A 21,896-nucleotide genomic window follows, 5' to 3' on the forward strand; every position below is an offset into this window, starting at 1 on the left:
GCTGTTAATGTTTGACTGTACAAACAGCACCCCATAGAAATTCAAATAAAGCAAAATATGAACCCATAACCTGAAAAAGTCCACCCATCTCCGTCTCAAGATTACCCAGAAGGCCCTGCAGTTCACAATCTCTTGTGTTCAAGTACAACATGTAAATCCAATAATGCAAACTGAAATTAGACAGCGACCGGCAGAACGTCTGGTTTCTGTAAAACTTCATCATGTAACGAAGCCAAAGTACAACTGCAATATTGAAATTTATATTTAACCTTTATTTTTTTGGAGCTACTACAATCACAGTGTGGATTTCTTTTTAATTTAAAAAGATGCAATTAAATGCATCACAAATCTTCACGTAGTAACAAAGGTGCAGAGCCTCATTTTCTGGGCCCGCCCACTTTTCACCTGCGCTGTGACTGGTTTGTTTTCCTGCCAGTTAAAGTCACCGTGCAGACCTCAGCCTTCTCTCCTGACAGCGAAGTCCGAACCAATGAGAGCTCCTTCAAACATGTTTCTGCCCGGAGATACAAATTTAAAAGAATCTAATTGGACAACAATACTCTTTGAAGGTGCGGACGGTCCTGAGGGTTCCCCACTGGATAACTCTGATGAGCTAACAATTAGTCCAAATGTGCAAGGAAACACTGAGCTGACTCCTGTAAAGTTTTCTGCCTCAGTCTGTGGAACTGTTTCTGATGAAACCTGTACACCCCTACCAGGTTCATGTGACACTCTTTTTGTTGACAGAAATAATACAAAAGTGACCCTGGCTAGCTGCTGGTGCTATCTGTGCTGGCAAGTAACCACAGAACTCCACGTAAACAAGCGCTACGCAGACGTCCCCGTCGCTGAGGGAGTTGAATAGTGAATAGTTTTTTTAGACGAGTGTTTTTCTGGGCTGGAACTGAACAGAGGCCGTAAGTGAACCTTAATGTTTTTGGTGCAAGATATTCAAGTGGGGAGGAGCTAGAAGAACAGAGGGAGGGTTTCTGAAGCAGCAAACATTCACAAACCCTGGCGAACGTAGGGAGCAAGTTCATCCACTACCAGGTGCAATGGTGGAGCCAGGGGGTGGCCAGTGGTGCCCTTGGCCACCATAGCTTAATCTTTCACCACCCCATGGCCCACCCCAATCTTTTGACTTTTAAGCAATAAAAACTAGAAAGCAAAGTTTACTCAAATGACAGAGATGATCAGTTTACAAACATATATATGGTGGTGGCCATATTGGATTTTGATGTGGCAACCCAGTTTTTCAAAGGAACCTTTATTAAACCTGCAGCCGCACACTAAGGTCAGCACCTCACTTATTTTCCAGTTATCGTGCTCACAAAATGCATGGATGGACTGGTGGAGAGGATTTCCCATTCTCTCTCTTTGCTCTGCGACGGGGGACACAAGTGTGTGATGCAAACCTGTCAAAGGTGTAAAATCCTACAAAGTGTTTTAAAACAGCTCTTCTCTAAACATTGTATTCAAGTGGCCACTTTGCTTTTGGATCCTGTTGGACTAGTCATCAGAATTAAACTGTTTTTGTCCAAACTGAGGTAGTTCAAAGAGCAATCTACACCAGGTAAGATAGTAACTAATTATAATGTTTCCACCGAAGCTCTCTTTGAAATGTATAAATATCCATTTAACTTTTCTTATATTAAACATGAACTGAATGCTAACTTTGAGTCAGTTTAACTTTTGACATGTAATTCAAACGGATTGCAAAGATTTGCACATGCCATAGAGTGGACCTCATAAACTCGTATTTTATTTACAATGGAAAATAGTCAAATATTAAAGCATATTTAATGTTTAAACAAAGATATTTTCACCAGTTTTAAATAAAGTAATTTTGAAATCGAGGGCGGCAGATGTTATTCAACCTGTTTGCACTTTGTCGCATGGATTGTGCCTTTCCAGATGTGCGGGCTGTCCCTGCCAATAATGCACCCCAATACCATCAGAGAGGCAGGCTTTAGAAGCTACACTCGCTGTTTACTTACGTTCTTGGGGGTGGAAAAGGCTGAAAAATTGGCAACCATTGTATCCCCCCCATAGCTAAAGTTTCCATATCAGTTGGGCTCTAATATGGCCCGTTTACTTTTACCATCTTTTGTTTCTTCCCCCCCAACTTTTGAGACGTGATGTTGCCATTATTTTACAAAATGGTGGTGTCAACATTTCATGTGTTTAAGTTCCATTGTAAGGGAATAAGAGTTTATTCGATCGTTTTATTTAGATTTTATACAGCGTTCCAACTTTTTCAGATTCGGCTGTTCACACCGTTACAAATGCAAAGCTGTACCGAGCGATGCGTTCAGGGCCACTCCTTGTGGTGGACTCGGCCCTTCTTCCTCTTCTCGTTTCTCTCCTTCTGCAGCCGCTCCAGCTCGGCCTCGTACATCATCTCCTGGATCAGGTACTTCTCTCGGCGCATCCTGTCCCGCAGGTCCTTGGGGAGGTCGGGGATTAGATATGCAATCAGGGTCTTGATGGCGAACACCATGTGCTGCAGAACCAAATCGTACAGAACGCCATGAACAAAACTATAAGCCGTACGTTTGGTGCTGGAAAATTATTTCTATTACAGTCACTCAATATTCGCTTATTTAAACTATTAATTTTTTCATTGTTAAAAATGGCATTTCAGACTTTTCTCTTAGTAAAAATTAGAAAGCCATGACAATTTTATGAACTTAATATTTTTCAAAATGCTGAAGAATTTATAGCTGGAAGCAGATTTTTACATGCAGCTAATACAAAAAGGCACAGAGACATTTTCTTTTCTCCATCTCACATTTAATTAGACTAAACCTTTCCTGTTGTAGCTCTGTTAAGAGTCTCTACAATATTTTCTATCTGTAAATACAGTGGCCCCTCGTTAATCGCGGGGGATCCGTACCCTGGAGCCCCGTGATAAGTGAAAAACTGCAAAGTGGGAATAGTAGTACAAGTAGTAAGTAGTAGTTTATTTCATTATTTATATATACAGAACCTTTTCAAAAAATTAGAATATCATGGAAAAGTTGTTTAACTTCCATAATTCCATTCAAAAAGTTAATCTTTAATAGTTGATAGATTCAGGGTCCACAATTTAAACAATTTCAAATATTTATTTGTTTATTTTTACATAATTTGAGCTTCCAGCTCATGAAACACATGAAAACAGGATTTCAAAACACTACTACTACTACTACTACTACTACTACTACTACTACTACTACTACTAATAATAATAATAATAATAATAATAATAATAACAATAAATCAATCAAAATATGGTACTTTCAAAACGACATGTCAATCTTCAATATCTAAAAATGTTAAATCTGGTCCCTGGACATTCAGAAAAAAAAAAATTATAGAAACGTTTCGTCTCTCATCCGAGAGACTTCCTCAGTCTGAGGTGCTGTATTCAGCTCAGTCTCTTAAATAGCACCTTCTCGGAGTGGATCAACCAGTTTTGCTGCTGACAACCAAAACCAGCTGATCACATGCTCAAGAAGGACCATCAGCCTAACAATGGATCATTAGCACACTGATGGCTGTTTACTACTCACAGAGGGCTGAGTGATACTAGCAATCACAGCATTGTAAGAGGGGGACAATAAAAAAAAGCAGAGTTTAGCAACACCTGCACTGGACATTGCACCCCAAATCATGACCGACTGTAGATATTTCACACTGGACCTGAACCAGTATGAGTTCTGAACTTCACCCTTCTTCCTCCAAACCCTTGGACCTTGATTTGCGAATGAAAGGTACACTTTACTTTCATCAGAAAAGCGAACCTGAGGAACCCGACAGTTGTAGTCCATCTCCTGGATGCATCTGAATGTGGTGGTTTTTGAAGCTGTGACTCCACCTCATTCCACTCTTTCTGGATCTCTGACAGATTCTGGAATCTTCTCTGTTTGATAATCTGCTGAAGCCCACGGTCATCTCTTTTGCTGGTGCATCTTCTCCTGCCACATTTTGTCCTTCCACTAGACTTTCTATTGATATGCTTGGATACAGCACTCTATGAACAGCCAGCCTCCTTAGCTATGAACTTCTGTGGCTCACCCATCCTATGGAGGGGATCAATGATGCTCTTCTGGCCAGTTGTTATGTCTGCAGTCTTCCCCATATTGAACCGAACTGAGACAATTGAACCAAACTGAAGCAATTTAATGACACCTGGGGAAACCTGTGCAGGTGCTTTGAGTTTAGTAGATGATCAGTGTCACACTCAGTTTAAAACATTCATGTCCTGCAACATTTGGGCTGATTTCTTCACAGTATTCTAATGTTTTGAAATCCTGTTTTCGTGGGTTTCATGAGCTGGAAGCTCAAATTATGTAAAAATAAACAAATAAATACTTGAAATTGTTTAAATTGTGGACCATGAATCTATCATCTATTAAAGATTAACTTTTTGAATGGAATTATGGAAGTTAAACAACTTTTCCATGATATTCTAATTTTTGGACAGGGTCTGTATACATATACTGTATATATGCTCTAGGCCACGCCCATTTCTCTGCTGCAGAACGGAGATCAAAGAGGAGGAAGGAGGAGCTGCAGGAGGACGTTTCTCCTGCAGTGTGGGCTGCACACAGGTGCAGCAGGTGCTTCATAATTTAAAATATATTTTTTAAAATAACAATTCTATGCCAGTCGTGCGGCTCATCCATCAATCAACCATTTGTGTGTCATGTCCAATCTTATTTTGAAAAACCGCGATAGAGTGAGTCTGCGAAAAACGAATCATGAAGTAGTGAGGGACTACTGTACATAAAAAAATAAAAGAGAGAAAGCTAAAAATGTATCTTTTTCATCGTTTACGTATTTACAGATATAAATAATGTAATTGTTTCTCAAAATAACAATGTTCTTTCAAGTGCATACCTCCACCTCTGTAAGTTCTCTTCCACCTGTTCTATGTCCTCACCACAGAATGAAATAAGTCATCGTGCTGAATAAGTTAAACTCCAGACTGTGCATTAATCTGCAGAGGTTTGATGGATTTTGTTTGTTTGTTTCTATTACATTTCCAGCTTATCCATCACTGAGACAATAATCCATTATCCGTTCAATGTTAGTTAAATTAAGATAGTGGACACAATGCTCTATCATGTGCACCTCTGATTAATTAGAATTTTTTTTTTTTTTTGGTGTGAAAGAACAAGAACAATGCAGTGAAATATGTGGATGAGCTGCAGTTTCAAAACACTGACCTCAAAAACGATTATGAATGCCAGCCGAGCAGCCAGGACGTGCCAGAACTGCAGAGTGTAGGAGTATGGCTCAGCCGAGTCTGGAGGTTCTCTGTAATCACGATACCTGGTGGGAAAATGTCCATTCTTCAACTGGTGCCGTGGCGTGGAGTTCAGTAAGAACATTTGTCATGGTTTAATGAGTTGCAAACACATTCAACCCCCGTGGTGTTCTTTTATTTTCTTTCCTTACTTTGGTGAAAACTTTTGACCCAACAGCGTTTTATTGTCCTTCAACTTTAAAACCATTCGTGTTCCTTGGGGGAAAAAATCTACCCGCTTATTTGACAGCTTAAAACCACAATTTAATATATATATATATATATATATTCATGCAGCCTGCATGAATGTGAAACTGATTTTTTTGTACTAAATGTTTTCTTGTGCACATTAAAAATGAGATTTTACTCTTCTCAATCAAACCCAAAAAACATTTTGTTGATACGATGAGAAGCGGGACTCGGCAGCGACTCTGGCCAGGAAATACGTCTCTCTTATGGGGTTAAACTGAACTGCGTCTTTGTGGAGTTTTAGAGACTCACAAATGTAAAAGCAGAGCACCACCTAGTGGGCTAACATAAAAATAAAAAGTATAGGTATAGAGACGAAAAAGATATACAGCAGCCCCTCATTTACCCTGAAGCCTGCAATGTGAAAAACTGCAAAGTAGGGATAGATGTACAAGTAGTAGTTGAACTCATATATATATATATATATATATATATATATATATATATGTATATATATGTGTGTGTGTGTGTGTGTGTGTGTGTGTGTGTGTGTATACTTACATACATATATACATATACAGTATATATTAAGGCGTTTTAAACCCTTCCCACCCTCTGGCAATATTCTAAACAATGTTTCTAAACTCTTAACACTTTAAAAGAGCACAGAATGCCATGATTTCAACTCCTTCCATTCTCTGCTCTCGGCCACGCCCACTTCTCTGCTCTGCACAAAGATCAGCTGATCAGCTGCAGCAGGAAGTTTATCCTGCAGTATGGGCTGCACAGGTGCGAAGTATTTTTAAATAATTTATCCATCCATCCATTTTCTTTCGCTTATCCGGGGTCGGGTCGCAAGGGTAGCAGCCTAAGTAGAGAGGCCCAGACTTCCCTCTCCCCGGCCACTTGGGCCAGCTCCTCTGGGGGAATCCCGAGGCGTTCCCAGGCCAGCTGAGAAACATAGTCCCTCCAGCGTGTCCTGGGTCTTCCTCTGGGTCTCCTCCCGGTGGGACGTGCCCAACACCTCACCAGGGAGGCGTCCAGGAGGCATCCTAACCAGATGCCTGAGCCACCTCAACTGGCTCCTCTCGACGTGGAGAAGCAGCGGCTCTACTTTGAGTCCCTCCCTGATGGTCGAGCTTCTCACCCTATCTCTAAGAGAGAGTCCAGACACCCTGCGGAGAAAACTCATTTCGGCCGCTTGTATCCGAGATCTCGTTCTTTCGGTCACAACCCAAAGCTCCTGACCATAGATGAGGGTAGGAACGTAGATCGACCGGTAAATTGAGAGCTTGGCCTTTTGACTCAGCTCTCTTTTCACCACGACAGACCTGTACAGCACCCGCTTCACTGCAATTCACTTCAATTTATTTTAAATAACATTTCCTTGCTGATCGTGTGGCTCATCCATCAATCAGTCAATTGTGTGTCATGTCCAATCTTATTTTGAAAAACTGCAATAGAGAGAGTCCGCGATAAACAAACCGCAAAGTAACGAGGTACTACTGTAACATCATTCAGAGGAATGCATATTTTATTATATGATAAACATGGGATTAAAATGAGCTTTTACAATGTATTTTAATGCGGCCGGTTTTCCCCCTCAGGAACACGAGTGTAGAAAATTTACTGTGAGGTTAGGAGAGCATTTGAAAAACATCTGACAAAAAAAAAAAAAGTAGAGGCAATTTTCAGCTTAGTCAGAAAAATATTGTGTTTACTAAATGCAGCCAGAAAATAAATAAATAAATAAATAAATAAAAACATAGACAAAAATAAATGCATGGCTGAAAAATAGTCCATAAAACCCCAGTAGATTTTAGTCTCTGTTGTTTCTGAAGGTCACAGTGGGGGGGCTTCAAAGCAATAGGGGGTGAATACTTTTGCAAGTCACTGAGTAACGCTCATGTTCGAGCTTCTACCTCCAGCTATTTCAAACTACCTGCAGAACTTTACAGCTTCTTCAAACAGTTCAGAGCCGTTAGTTCTGGGCTGAGATTTCTTCTCAAAGTCTGACACTTGGAAAATGGACAAACTGGCATTAACGTATCCCATCATGCACCTGAGAAGAACGCAAAAGTTCATCTGTTCAACATGTGTATACTTTTAAAATGATGACGTCATTTAATGTGCGATCAAACAAAATGTGTTCATCCATCTCTCACCCCTCTCCTGACTGGCTCTGACCAGCACAGGGTCCATACTTGTAGGCGTAAACGAGGCGAGGGATGAAGTCTGATGTAACGGCGATGACGAAGGCGTTGGTGATGACGGACAAGATGCCGATTCCTTCCAAAATGCCGTACCAGATTCCTGACAGAAACACAAGTTAGGCAGGGGACAACCACTCAGGAAGAACTTTCCGCCTCCTCTTTACCGATGTCTTTGGCCTGGGAGGGCAGAGGTCGGCGCCACTGTGTGACAAACTTGAACGCGTCCAAACGGATCTCAATGATGTTGTTGATCAGAGCCAGGAGAGGAGCGAGAGGGAACGCCGCCACAAAGATGGTGGTGAAGCCAAACTGCAGAACTGAAACAAAGAAGAGTTCATTAATATGATGGCGTTTGTGGCGATGTCAGATTTTCTTTTTAGTTTGGGGTTAAAATGACACAAAGTTGGATTGGTTTTGTTCATCTGATCTTCTGCAGCAAATGTGTCAAATTTAAGGCTGGTGGGCCAGATATGGCCATATTTTTTTATTTATTTGTCCTGCAAGGGAGTATTTTGAATATACTATTAGGACTGGTTTGATATTCTGTGACAGATCAAGTCTCACAATTGTTTTAGATTACTTAAAAACCCGAGCGTACTTTGTGCACTTCTCATAACTTTAAACTGACTCCGAAACAGAGATTAAATTCTAATCTAAAAAAGTTAAATCTGGTCCTCTGGACATTCAAAAAAAAAAAAAAAAAAAAAAAATTGATTTATTTTGTTTTGTTTTTTTGAATGTCCAGAGGAATGGATATCAGGTAATCTCAAAATCCAGCATTGATATTAAAAACAAAAAGATAGAAACTTAACAATCATAAAAATACATACATCAAAAAATGAGGTACAACATACTCATCTTCAAGTATTCGTCAAAGAGTCCGTAGGCGTTCATTGGCTGGAGGTTGTAGTCCTTCTCCCACTGCGGCAGACTGGCCATGGTGTGGTGGCCATGCTCTCTCCTCAGCCTCCGTCTCGTCCACCAGTTCTGAATGAGCCTAGAAAACCAGCACAGAATGATCCAGTCTCTTGTAGTCTACTGTGACCAGTCCAAAAGCTAAAAATACAAAGAAACTCCTATTATAGCTAAAGCACAAATACTTTTTTATTATTTTTGTGAAATTAACAGCCTGTATGTCACCTATTACCACTGTGGTCACAATCATCTTACTTTAAAACTAGTGGGCATGCTAACAACACAATCAAGATAATGTTTCAATTGTCGTTTTCCATCGTGTCTTAAATGGTGATCCAGTTTATCTGTAAAGCTCTTACAAATTTTAACAAGTTTTTATCCACCATATAGTGGCCTAGAAACTTGTCACATGACAAAGATATATGCTACAGTGGTGGAAATAGACCACAATGCATTGTGGCTTGAGTTGACGCAGCAGACTAATGAGACTAATGCTAATGTTTCCAGCTCATTGTCATTACTCACTAAAAGCTCTTACAAGCCAATTATATAGATGTATCTAAAGAAAAGTGTAAAACATCCTTTGTTGAAGCAGCAGAGCTTAAAAAATAATACAAACCTTGTGTAATGACTCCTAAATTTAAACCATTTATGAATCATGTTATACGTCTGTGTGGTTTGTTTTTATATTTTGCACACAAACTAGATCTCTAAGATGTGTTTTGTGCAGAAAGGTTTTGTAAGTTAACATATATTTACGCAGCACCTGCTTGTGAATACTTGGCACACTATTATGACGTACATTTTAATAGTGTTCAAAATGCAAAAACACTCCACTTTCCCCTACATAGCCTCACAGATAGTGACTGTGCGGTAGTGAATGAGTGAACAAGTGAACCGTTCAAACACAGCCATACTAAAGAGACCTACAAGATCTGGGCAGGGAAAGAAAATGTCAAATTCTTCACTGCTTGTAGTTCATATCTTGCATTGGATTTTCAGAGACACTTTAGTTATTTTGAACATGTTTAAAATTAAAGCAACAAGACTCACGAGGAAACTGAAGAACATGATGCAGAGAAGGAAGGTAGATTTATTATGCGTCTCAAAATGCCATTTAAGCGTATGCCATTGTCCCTCGTCTCTGAGGGATTTGAATAGTGTTCATATTCTTTGAGTTGTGTTCTTTTGACTGGAATTGAACAGGGAATGCTGGTACAACTTATTGTTTTTGGTGTAAGATATTCAAGTGGGTAGGAGTTACATTGTGTAGAACAGAAGTCTTTTTTTTTCTTGTCTGAGACAGCACAGAGTGAAGCATCCTGGTGAGTGGATGGAGCAACTTTAGCAATATGCACCCATGAGGTGGCCAAAACCACCTTTGGTTACCGGTATAGACTGATCTTCAGCCACCCCAATCACTTCAAGGAAATGTACTTTTAAGCAATATAAAACTAGAAAGCATCGTTTCCTCAAATGATAGAGGTGATTGGTTTACATATGTATATGGAAGTGGCCAGCTTGGATTTTTGACATGGCAACCCAGTTTTCAGTAGTGACCTTTCTTATACCTAAACATATCCACAGACCCTTTTTATTAAGCTATCATGCGCACAACTTGGACGTACAGACGTTGGGTTTTTCAAATTTCTTCTTTTTGCTCTGCAATGGGGAGCAACTAGTTATCTGTCACAACCCAGTGAGATTACTACCTTTAGTTCTCGCCAAATAAGTTATTCCTGCTATTGGAGTGTAGCCAGCATAGTGTAGTCATGATACGGTCAAAGCCTGGGCATGGCCCCTGGGCAGTTGTGCTTTAAACTCTTGACTACAAAATAACAACAGGTGTGCTCAGGCCCCACTTCATGGATAAGCTACTACACCTGCCACCACGCTCCACCTAGGACCCATGGGTGCTACAAGTCTATTACGTCAATAAACTACCATGACCTTGCTATGGAAATTTTGAGCGAGGTCAAAACTATTATGATTATATTACGCATAACAGTCTGAATGTGAATAGGAACTAAACCTAACCCGTTTAACCAGTTTGAAACTTTTCTAGCCACTGTTAAGGACATGTATAAACAATTTCTGGGCATAATTAAGCAAGAAACATGATTTGACATCAAACTCTGAAGAAAAAAAAAGTAAATGAAAAGAGAAACACCAATGCAATAGGAACAATTAGCTGTAAAATCTCAAATAAAGCTGAAAATCCAATAGGAGTTTTAAGGAAGGTCATTTCTTGATCAACATTCGTACGATTGATGCAAAGACATGAAAGAGCGATATAAGAAATGAAACAAACAGAACTCACGGGTAGCCAAGCTCCATGAAGTTGTTCCACGTCTGTTTTAGCACCATAATAATTCCCATTTGCATACAGAGGTCAATGAGGCAGCCACTTGGGTGGCACTGCAGCAGAAGCAACAAAGAAGCCTGGTCATCAGTGATTTATTGTTCTTACTCAACAAGGTTTTAATTAGAGATACACCAATCCGATACCAATATCGGTATTGGTACTGATATTGGAAAAACTTCTGGATCGGGTATCGGTGACAATGTGACCGATCCATGACTGGGCAGTTCTAGTCACTCTAATTCTATGCTTTGTGCTCTGAGTGACGTCATGCGTTAGCGTACTGACTGAACGAATTAAAGTTGTGTTGTTTTTACATTTGACCGAGCTTGTGAAGTTCTTGGTGTGTTTAAGTGCGTTGTTATCGTGCAGAGTTTTCAATAAATTTGTAATTCAGTACATTCATGTCTGCGTTTAACAAAACAAATCTTTTAAGTTAATTCAGCACTGGGTTTGTAAGCTCAAACATCCAGGTAGACAACAAAAATGGCTAAATCATGTCATCTGGACCTGTTTCTGAAATGGGTCCAGATGACATGATTTAGCCATTTTTGTTAATTCAGCACAGTGTTTCCTGTATCAGATCGGTATCAGCCGATACTAAAACGCATACATCGGTATCGGATACGAAGTGAAAAAAGTGGATAGGTGCATCCCTAGTTTTAATACAACATTTATTTGGGTAAATGCAGAGCTTCTGTTGGGCCCGTAATTACATCTCACTACAATTATATTGCACCTTTAGTCATTCAATATTATGCCAAAGTGCATTAAAAGAAGTTCTGCAAGCCTAGGCATAATTCTCCATGGCAACAAAAGGTTGACTGGAGCTACACTTGCACTGTTCATGTCACATTAGTTCTGCATTTCTGCAGGAGTGGAAGTGGGAACACATTAGCTCAGCAGCTAAAAGTGTCAGCTCAGACCTTTTGTCCTCATAGACCACTTCAGTGTGTTTGTTCCTTACACGTTCCAAGAAGTACCACTTTATGCTGATGAGGGTCGTGGGCATGCACATGAAGCTAAACATTCTGGTTCAAAATACATGGAGCCACAAGACTTTTTGTTCCTCGTGAAGGATAAAAATTAGTTTACCTCTTCTAGTTTCCAGCGATTGATGAGGCGTAGATACGCACCTGGACGCCCCGTGAACCTGTCAGTACAAGAGTTGCAGCAGTTTAAAATGGCTGAATATTAGGCGTTCTCTACATTTTAAAATGTTCTGAACAACTAAAACCTGCTGCCACGAAATGTAAAATTCTGACTAGTTGTTGCCCCTTGGAAAGTTCTATAAAATATTTATTTATTTCGGCCTTGTATCCACATAAATCGTGTTGCCAGATGGGAAATGTTAAAGTATTGCATCAGAGGCTTAAAATTATTGTATTTTGAAGAAAATTACTGTATATACGCAGACTGCATTTTCAAGTGTCTCAGTTATCTCCTCTATAGCACAATACTATAAAGAGTGAATATTAAAGCCTATGAGTGGCTCAGTTGGTAGATCTACCGCCTCTCAGCGAGAAAGTCGTCGGATTGGATCACGACCCGGAGGCCTTTCTGGGTGGAGTTTGCATGTTCGCTCCGTGCATGCGTGGGTTTTCTCCAGGTGCTCCAGTTTCCTCCCACAGATCAAAAACATGCATGTTAGGCTGATTGGTAACTCTAAATTGTCCCTAGGTGAGAGTGAATGGTTGTCTCATTTGTCTCTATGTGTCCCTGTGATGGACTGGAGACCTGTCCAGGGTGTGCCCCCGTCTCTCACACAGTGACTGCTGGACATGGGCACCAGTGACCTCCATGACCCCAAAAGGAAGAAGCAAGTATAAGATAATGAATGGATGGATGTTTATATGGCCAATCCCCCTGGCTAACATTGTTTTGTTTATGGTTTTGTTCATTTTTGTTATAAATAATCTTTGAACAGACTGAACTATCCTCTACAGGCTGCTGTTGGATCATCATGGATCTGCCGCATTAATATTTTCACGTGGACTTTGTTTATATTCTAAAAACTAACATCAACCCCCCCTCCTAATCCACTTCTGAATGCCTCTGAATTTCTGCCATAGAAATAGCTTTTACTGTTTCATTGTGACATTTTAGCACACATTACATACAAACAGCAACACCAAACACCTAAACAGGTAACTTGTCATTAAACAATGCTAAACAGTACACTAGAGTCGCTATTGGCTTATAAAAAATACAGTCACTAGAGGGGTCTGAACACTCACTATAAAAATGACAAACTCTCTAAACTGGCAACACTGTGCGTATTCTGTAATCCACAACTTGTCATGTGTCAGTTGTGCATTTTTAACTAATTTAGACAAGCACTGAAGTGGTCAAATTATTGTACATTATGGATTTTAAGAATTATTGCTACTGAGGAGGGCAAAATTATCGTATTAATAATTATTGTTTGTCTGGCAACACTGACTTCATTGACAGTATTTTAGAAGACCCTAACTACGGTGGCCCTGAGGTGTAAATGAACAACATTTGAAAAAACAGAATCACATTTGTAAAAAAAAAAAAAAAAAACGGAATTACATTTGACAAAACAGAATTACATTAAGCTAAGGTGGAAGTGGCCAAAGCAGAAGTGGCCGAAGCGGAAATGGCCGGAACCACATTTGAAAAAACGAAATTAGATTTGAAAAAACAGAATTACATTAAGCCAAAGCGGAAGTGATAAAAGTGCAAGTGGCCAAAGTGGAAGTGGCCAAAGCAGAAGTGACCAAACCATAAGTAGCCAAAGTGGAAGTGGCCGAAGCAGAAGTAGCCAGAATCACATCTGAAAAAAAAAAACCGGAATCACATTAAGCCAAACCGGTAATGGTGGGCGGATCGGTCCAAATATCGATAATATCGATACCAACATGGCTATTGATATTGATCAATACCAGTGTAATGAGATCGATACCTTAGCTTCAGTTTCTCTCCTATATGCACTGCTGCGGTTTCATCAAAGATGCGAGCCGACTGTGTAAGTGCCGCTCCTGTCACAGCACAGAGCAGGCAGGGCCCACAGAGAGGCTTCTGGGAATATTTCTTTGAACTCAAGGCTTTTGAGGTGGTTTTGTTATTTACACTTTATTTATTGTATTTTCACTAATTATTTTTGATTTGTTGTTATTTTTTATAACCCAGAAAAGAAATTCACTTAAGAGGAGAAATTTTGTTTGTTTCCTTTATATCCTAAATATATATTTACTGTTTTACAACATTTGTTGCGATGTGATAACTTTGTACAGTTTGTTTATTTAAGAAAAACAATCCAGAAAAGGAGTGAAATGAAGGGATCATTTTTATGTAATTATCATAGTTTCTGAATACGTTTAATTTTTTCTTGAGTGATCATTTTGCGCACTTTGTTTAAGGAAAAACAATCCATCCATCACAAGGTATGGGGAAAATTTTTTGTTGTTCTATTTTTTCAGAAAATACTTTTATTATAATAAAGTACTTTTTATTTACTTATAAACTTAGCCTAATTCTATCCTGGGTTTTATCTAATAAATGATCTGAAGTAAAAATCATAAAACACTTAAACAGCATCAAAATTCACCGTAATTATTTTAAAGTATCATATCGGTATCACTATCAATATCAGTATTAGTGATACTGGACCTGTATTTATTTGGTATAGATCAATACCAAATTTTGCAGTATCGCACACCACTACAAACCAGATGTGGTGGGGGGAGAGGGGTTTGTGTGTATTTTTTAACTTTATTAACAACATAAAACAGAACAACAGAACAATGTACAGTACACACACAACAGAGTTACAGTTAGCAGGCTAGGTATTACTAATGTCACACCAGTAAAACTAAAATGTATGTCAACAAAACTTTATTATCTTGAAGATCCTGCTGAGTTTTTCCAGCGTCATATCTTTTTTAAGCTTGAACAAACAGCTCTCCATTTCTACAGGCTAAAGCCTGCTAACTGTGACTGTACCTCCATTGTGTGTGTACTGTACAAAGTACATTGTTCTGTTGTTCTGTTTTATGTTGTTAATAAAGTTTTTTTTAAAAACACACACACACACACAAAAACCCTCCACTTCCTGTTTGGCCTAATGTAATTCTGTTTTTTCAAATGTTGTTCATTTACACCTAAGGGCCACCATACCTAACAATATTTTTGTAGCAGTGTTTAGCATCACATAATACAGTAGTATCCCCTCCCTGGGCTGCCACCTTATCATGGTGGAGGGGTTTGAGTGTCCCAATGATCCTAGGAGCTATGCTGTCAGGGGCTTCACGCCCCTACTAGGGTCACCCAAGGCAGACAGGTCCTAGGGGAGAGACCAGACAAAGTGTAGCACAAACACCCCAATGATGATCAAAATAAATGGACTCGATGTTCCCTCGCCTGGACGTGGTTCACTGGGGCCCCACTCTGGAGCCAGGCCTGGAGGTGGGGCACGCGGGCGAGCGCCTGGTGGCCGGGCTTTTACCCATGGAGCTCGGCTGGGCACAGCCCAAAGAGGAGACGTGGGTCCCCCTTCCCATGGGCTCACCACCTGTGGGAGGGGCCAAAGGGGTCAGGTGCAATGTCAGATGGGTGGTGGCCGAGGGCGGGGACCCTGGCGGTCTGATCCTCGGCTACAGAAGCTGGCTATTGGGACGTGGAATGTCACTTCACTGGTGGGGAAGGAGCTTGAGCTGGTGTGTGAGGTTGAGAGGTTCTGGCTAGAAATAATCAGACTCACCTCTACGCATGGCTCTGGCTCTGGGACCAGTTTCCTTGAGAGGGGTTGGACACTCTTCCACTCTGGAGTTGCCCCTGGTGAGAGGTGCCGAGCAGGAGTGGGCATACTTATTGCCCCCCATCTTGGTGCCTGTGTGTTGGGGTTCACTCCGGTGAATGCAAGGGTAGCCTCCCTCCGCCTACGTGTGGGGGGATGGGTTCTGGGTGTCGTTTGTGCTTATGCACCAAACGGCAGCTCAGATTATCCACCCTTTTTGGAGTCCTTGGAAGGGGTACTGAAAAGTGCACCTCCTGGGGACTCCCTTGTTCTGCTGGGGGACTTCAATGCTTACGTGGGCAATGACGGTGAGACCTGAAGTGGTGTGGTTGGGAGGAACATCCCCCCTGATCTGAACCCGAGTGGTGTTCTGTTGTTGGACTTCTGTGCTCATCATGGATTGTCCATAACAAACACCATGTTCAAGCATAAGGGTGTCCATTTGTGCTCTTGGCACCTTAGTTCAATGATCAACTTTGTCGTCGTCTCATCTGATCTGAGGCCACATGTCTTGGACATTTGGGTGAAGAGGGGGGCAGAGCTGTCCACTGATCACTACCTGGTGGTGATTTGGCTCCGATGGTGGGGGAGGATGCTGGTCAGACCTGGCAGGCCCAAACGTATTGTGAGGGTTTGTTGGGAACGTCTGTCAGAGTCTCCTGTGAGACGGAGCTTTAACTCCCACCTCCGGGAAAATTTCAAACATGTTCCGGGGGAGGTAGGGGGCATTGAGGCCGAGTGGGCCATGTTCCGTGCATCTATTGTCAAGGCGGCTTCCCGGAGCTGTGGCCGGAAGGTTGTCGGTGCCTGTTACAGCAGCAACCCTCGAACCCGGTGGTGGACACCGGAAGTGAGGGATGCTGTCAGGCTGAAGAAGGAGTCCTACCGGGTCTTTATGGCCTGTGGGACCCCGAAAGCAGCTGATGGGTACTGGCAGTCCAAGCAGCATGCGACTCAGGTGGTCGCTGAGGCAAAAACTCGGGCATAGGAGAAGTTTGGAGAGGCCATGGAGAATGACTTCCACACGGCTTCGAGGCGATTCTGGTTCACCATCCGGCGTCTCGGGGGGGGGGGGGGGGAAAGCGGTACACCATCAACACTGTTTATAGTGGGGGTGATGTGCTGCTGACCTCAACTTGGGATGTTGTGGGTCGGTGGGCGGAATACTTTGAAGACCTCCTCAATCCCACTGGCATGTCTTTCACCAAGGAAGCGGAGCCTGGGGACTCTGGGTTGTGCCCTCCAATCTCTGGTGCTGAGGTCACCGAGGTGCTTAAAAAGCTCCTCGGTGGCAGGGCCCCAGGGGTGGATGAGATTCGCCCGGAGTTCCTTAAGGCTCTGGATGTTGTAGGTTTGTGTTGGCTTACGCAACTCTGCAATATTGTGTGGACATCGGGGGAAGTTCCCCTGGATTTGCAGACCGGGGTGGTGGTCCCCCTATGCAAAAAGGGGGACCATAGAGTGTGTTCCAACTACAGGGGGATCACGCTCTTAAGCCTCCCTGGTAAGGTCTATTCGGGGGTTCTGGAGAGGAGGGTCCATCGGATAGTCGAACCTCAGATTCTGGAGGAGCAGTGCGTTTTTTGTCCTGGTCGTGGAACACTGGACCAGCTCTACACTCTCAGCAGGGTCCTGGAGGGTGCGTGGGAGTTTGCCCAACCAGTCTACATGTGCTTTGTGGACTTAGAGAAGACGTTCAACCGCGTCCCTCAGGGAACCCTGTGGGGGGTACTCTGGGAGTATGGGGTACCAGGCCCTTTGATATGGACTGTTAGGTCCCTGTATGACCGATGTTAGAGCTTGGTCTGCATTGCCGGTAGTAAGTCAGGTTTGTTCCCAGTGAGAGTTGGACTCCGCCAAGGTTGCCCTTTGTCACCGATTCTGTTCATAACTTTTATGGACAGAATTTCTAGGCGCAGCCAAGTTATTGAGGGGATCCATTTTGGTGGCCTTAGGATTGTGTCTCTGATTTTTGCAGATGATGTAGTCCTGTTGGCTTCATCAGATCATGATCTACAGCTTTCGCTGGAGCGGTTCGCAGCCGAGTGCGACACAGCCGGGATGAAGATCAGTTCCTCCAAATCCGAGGCCATGGTCTTGAGCCGGAAAAGGGTAGAGTGCCCTCTCCGGGTCTGGGAGTAAGTCCTGCCCCAAGTAGAGGAGTTCAAGTATCTTGGAGTCTTGTTCATGAATTAGGGAAAAATGGAGTGTTAGAACGATAGGCAGTTAGGTGCAGCGTCTGCAGTGAAGTGGGCTCTGTACAGGTCTGTCGTGGTGAAGAGAGAGCTGAGTCAAAAGGCAAAGCTCTCAATTTACCGGTCAATCTACGTTCCTACCCTCATCTATGGTCATGAGCTTTGGGTTGTGACCGAAAGAACAAGATCTCGGATACAAGCGGCCGAAATGAGTTTTCTCCGCAGGGTGTCTGGGCTCTCCCTTAGAGATAGGGTGAGAAGCTCGATCATCCGGGAGGGACTCAGAGTAGAGCCGCTGCTTCTCCACGTCGAGAGGAGCCAGTTGAGGTGGCTCGGGCTTCTGGTTAGGATGCCTCCTGGAGACCTCCCTGGTGAGGTGTTCTGGGCACGTCCCACCGGGAGGAGACCCAGAGGAAGACACAGGACACACTGGACGGACTATGTTTCTCGGCTGGCCTGGGAATGCCTCGGGATTCCCCCCGGAGGAGCTGGCCCAAGTGGCTGGGGAGAGGGAAGTCTGGGCCTCCCTACTTAAGCTGCTACCCCCGCGACCCGACCCCGGATAAGTGGAAGAAAATGGATGGATGGATAATACAGTAGTACTACAGCATTTGGGTACGTTTCAGTTTTTCTAGGTGGCTAAAAAACATTCCTAGAGCTGTTTGTTATTGAAAATAAAACTTGTTTTGGAAAACCAAAGTTCATGTGTGAACAGGAGCTCCAGTAGCCTAACTGATCTGTGTTTGCGAGGCATTCCTTATTTCCTCACCTTCCTAAAAAGAAGGCGATATAAAACGTGGAGCTGTTAAGGTTGACGAACTGAAACAGGAACATCTTGAAGGTGAAGCTGTTCTCCCACTCCGACTCTGTTCTCGGCTGCTCTGTGGCCACAAAAAGAGTGGAAACAGACTAAAAGATTAATAAAATCAGCGTTCAGCCATGAATGCACAGGATGTGCACATTTACTTTCTTGAATTTAATTCTACATGCTAACAACATTAAGGATTAAAATGCAGCCCACAACACTGACTGATTTAAAACCTGCTACATCTGGTTCAGCCAACTCACCTAAATTTGTGAGAAGAAGAGCAACTTTTTCATAAAGCTGTAAAAAAATAGAAACTTTGCTGAATAATTTGAGTTAAGGGTTAAAAGAGAATGTAAATTTGTACAGCTATTTGCACTGTGGATAGATTTTATTAACCAAACCTTTTTATTTTTTTTAATGCAATATTTTTTCCTCAACTTTAGACCTTACTGAGGAGAAATGTCTCACCACGTTGAGGAGCATGATGACGCAGAAGTTGATGCAGACTGCTGTGCCTGTGGTGGCCACCTGAGAGTTGTTCCTGATGAGCGCCCAGCCAAAGGCAGCGAAGGTGCTGACAGTGATCACACGATAAATCACGATGCCAAACACAGCGGCAATCACCACCAGTATCTGTAAGGTGGGGAAAAAAAAATACCACAACCAATTAAAGCTACTTGTAAACCACTGTTCCAGAAAATGTGTAAAGGTTTCTAAAATGCAAAAACCTTAATAATTTGTTGGAACTTGTATTTACAATTGCTGACCATAAATGAACTACAGTTTGATGGTTTATAGATTGTTGGAGGTGTTCAGTTTTTAAAACAAGTTTCAAGTCAATATTATTGTCATTTCCATTACATATGGTACATGAGGTGGAACAAAATTGTGTGTGCAGTGTCCCAGTTACATCCAAAATAGCAAAATATAAAGTATGAAAAGAAACAGTAAATAAGGATCTAAGGCTAAGGCTATATTTAAGATATATGCTAAACTAACATCAAACAGTATGCTAAAAGATCTAAAATATATGCTAAATAAAAATTGTGTAAGACAATACAGCGTAACAACAACAGTCCGAACATGATCAGGAAGCTGACTAATGAAAAATAAAATGAAAAAGCAAACATTGTTTTTGTAATTGTTTCTGAAATAAAGACTTTTCAGACATCTTGATCCAGGTGTAGAAAGGTGATGAAGAACTATTATCTTGTTTTTATCTTGTAGATAGTACTTTGAATGACCAGTTTATCCATCCATCCATCATCTTCCACTTGTTCCGAAATCGGGTCGTGTGGGGGGGGGGGGGGGGCAGCACCTTGAGCAGGGAGTCCCAGACATCTCTTTCCACAGCCACCTCTTCCAGCTCTTTTGGGAGGATTCCAAGATGTTCCCAGGCCAACCAAGAGACATAGTCTCTCCAGCGTGTCCTGGGTCTTCCCCGGGGTCTCCTCCCAGTCGGACATGCTTGAAGCACCTCCCTAGGGAGGCGCCCAGGGGACATCCTTGCCAGATTCCCCCAACCACCTCAACTGGCTCCTCTTGATGTGGAGGAGCAGCGGTTCTACTCCAAGTCTCTCCCGAATAACCAAACTTCTCACCCTATCTTTAAGGGAGAGTCCAGCTACCCTGCGGAGGAAACTCATTTCAACCTCCTGTATCCACGATCTCATTCTTTCGGTCACTACCCAGAGCTCGTGACCAAAGGTGAGGGTTGGAACATACAGACATAAAAACAGAGAGTTTTGTCTTACAGCTCAGCTCTCTCTTCACCACAACGGACCGGTACAGAGTCCGCAATACTGCAGTTGCTGCACCAATCTGTCTGTCAATCTCATACTCCATTCTTCCCTCACTCATCTCAAACATCTCTATAAAAAAGAAACTGTCCAGATGACCCGACTGAGAATTATTGGAATTGGTACCTGGATGATTGAGCATGAACTTTGTCACCCTCTGTCTTGCACTCTTGACATTCTTCTTTTACACAGTTCTATGGAGTTCTTGATAAAGGTGTTTAGTGTCTGGTTAACTCTGTACAGTTTCAAGCACTCCAGTTCCCATGGGTGTGGCATTGAGTTATAGGCTTTCCTGTAGTCAATCTAGGTAGTGCACGTTTGGGTATCTGTTCTTGCAGACCCAAGATATGGTTCTGTCGAACAGTAGTTGGTGCTTTGCTCCCCTGGTGTTTGCACCAATTCATTTCTGCACCTTATTCAGGTATTGACACATGTGCCTATTCATCTTAGCCACTATAATGCCTGATAGGAGCTTCCATGTTGCACAGAGATAGGTGCTTGACTGGTAGTTGGATGGGATTGCACATTTCTGGGGGTCTTTCATGATCAGGACTGTCCAGCCATAGGTCAGCCACCCTGGGTGAGACCCTTCCATTAGCAGTAGTTTCATCTGTACTACTAGGTGTTCAAGGAGAGCAGTTAATTTCTTTAGCCAGTAGGTGTGGCTCTTGTCAGGTCCAGGTGCAGTCCAGCTCTTCATTCTTGAGACTCTGTCTTGGATGTCTGCCACTGTAACGAGCACTGGAGAATTATGGGAGGCCAGGTAATACATAATTCAGAAAAACCTCTCACACATACTAGTGAAAACCTCTCTCACACACATATGAAAGCCACTCAGAGAATACTGTGTTGAGATCTTGCAGCCATGGGGCATCATTATTGTGTGATGTCTCTTTCTCCCATATGCTTCTCCAGTATGGTTCAGTCATAGCTCTACCCTCATGTTGTTTCCCTGCCATTGAGAATGCACTCTGAATGGTGTGGTGGAGAATACCCTGATTATTCTCTTGGCTTCTTCTTTTTTAGTATACCTCTTTAGATGAATACCCAAAGCTTTAAGACATTGTTTAGCAGTCTCTAGAACCTCAGCCATGAACACGTTTTGGTATTTTCATGGTGTCTCTTTATTCATTGCGCCTTTATGTTGTTCTGACTTTCTCTCAGTGTTGCCTTGATCTTAGTTTCCAGTCTTTTTCTCCATGGTGGACAATGCTCCTTAATTATTGACTTGATCTTATAGCCAAGCAAGTCATGGATCACTGTGGCTATAGTGTATACCATCTTATTTATTAACCTTTATTTAACCAGGCAAATCCCAATGAGATCACATATCTCTTTTGTAAGGGAGGCCTGAGCCTGA

The 21,896-nt window shown here is 42.2% G+C and overlaps 1 protein-coding gene across 1 annotated transcript in view; it reads right to left on the reverse strand.

Moving 5' to 3' along the window:
* Positions 1–2,311: 2,311 nt before the first annotated feature.
* The window catches only part of LOC119428337 (anoctamin-4), a 136,933-nt gene continuing 117,348 nt past the window's right edge, over positions 2,312–21,896 (reverse strand). The window contains exons 18-28 of the mRNA XM_037696010.1: positions 19,206–19,370; positions 18,998–19,034; positions 18,699–18,810; positions 12,068–12,125; positions 10,931–11,028; positions 8,550–8,692; positions 7,860–8,012; positions 7,648–7,795; positions 7,425–7,544; positions 5,214–5,319; positions 2,312–2,503 (exon numbers count right to left, since the gene is read on the reverse strand). Coding sequence (XP_037551938.1) covers positions 2,312–2,503; positions 5,214–5,319; positions 7,425–7,544; positions 7,648–7,795; positions 7,860–8,012; positions 8,550–8,692; positions 10,931–11,028; positions 12,068–12,125; positions 18,699–18,810; positions 18,998–19,034; positions 19,206–19,370 — 1,332 coding nt within the window. The remainder of the gene's footprint in view (positions 2,504–5,213; positions 5,320–7,424; positions 7,545–7,647; positions 7,796–7,859; positions 8,013–8,549; positions 8,693–10,930; positions 11,029–12,067; positions 12,126–18,698; positions 18,811–18,997; positions 19,035–19,205; positions 19,371–21,896) is intronic.

This window comes from Nematolebias whitei, chromosome 22 (genome assembly GCF_014905685.2).
Source record: "Nematolebias whitei isolate Nwh7 chromosome 22, NemWhi1, whole genome shotgun sequence".
NCBI lineage: Eukaryota > Metazoa > Chordata > Actinopteri > Cyprinodontiformes > Rivulidae > Nematolebias > Nematolebias whitei.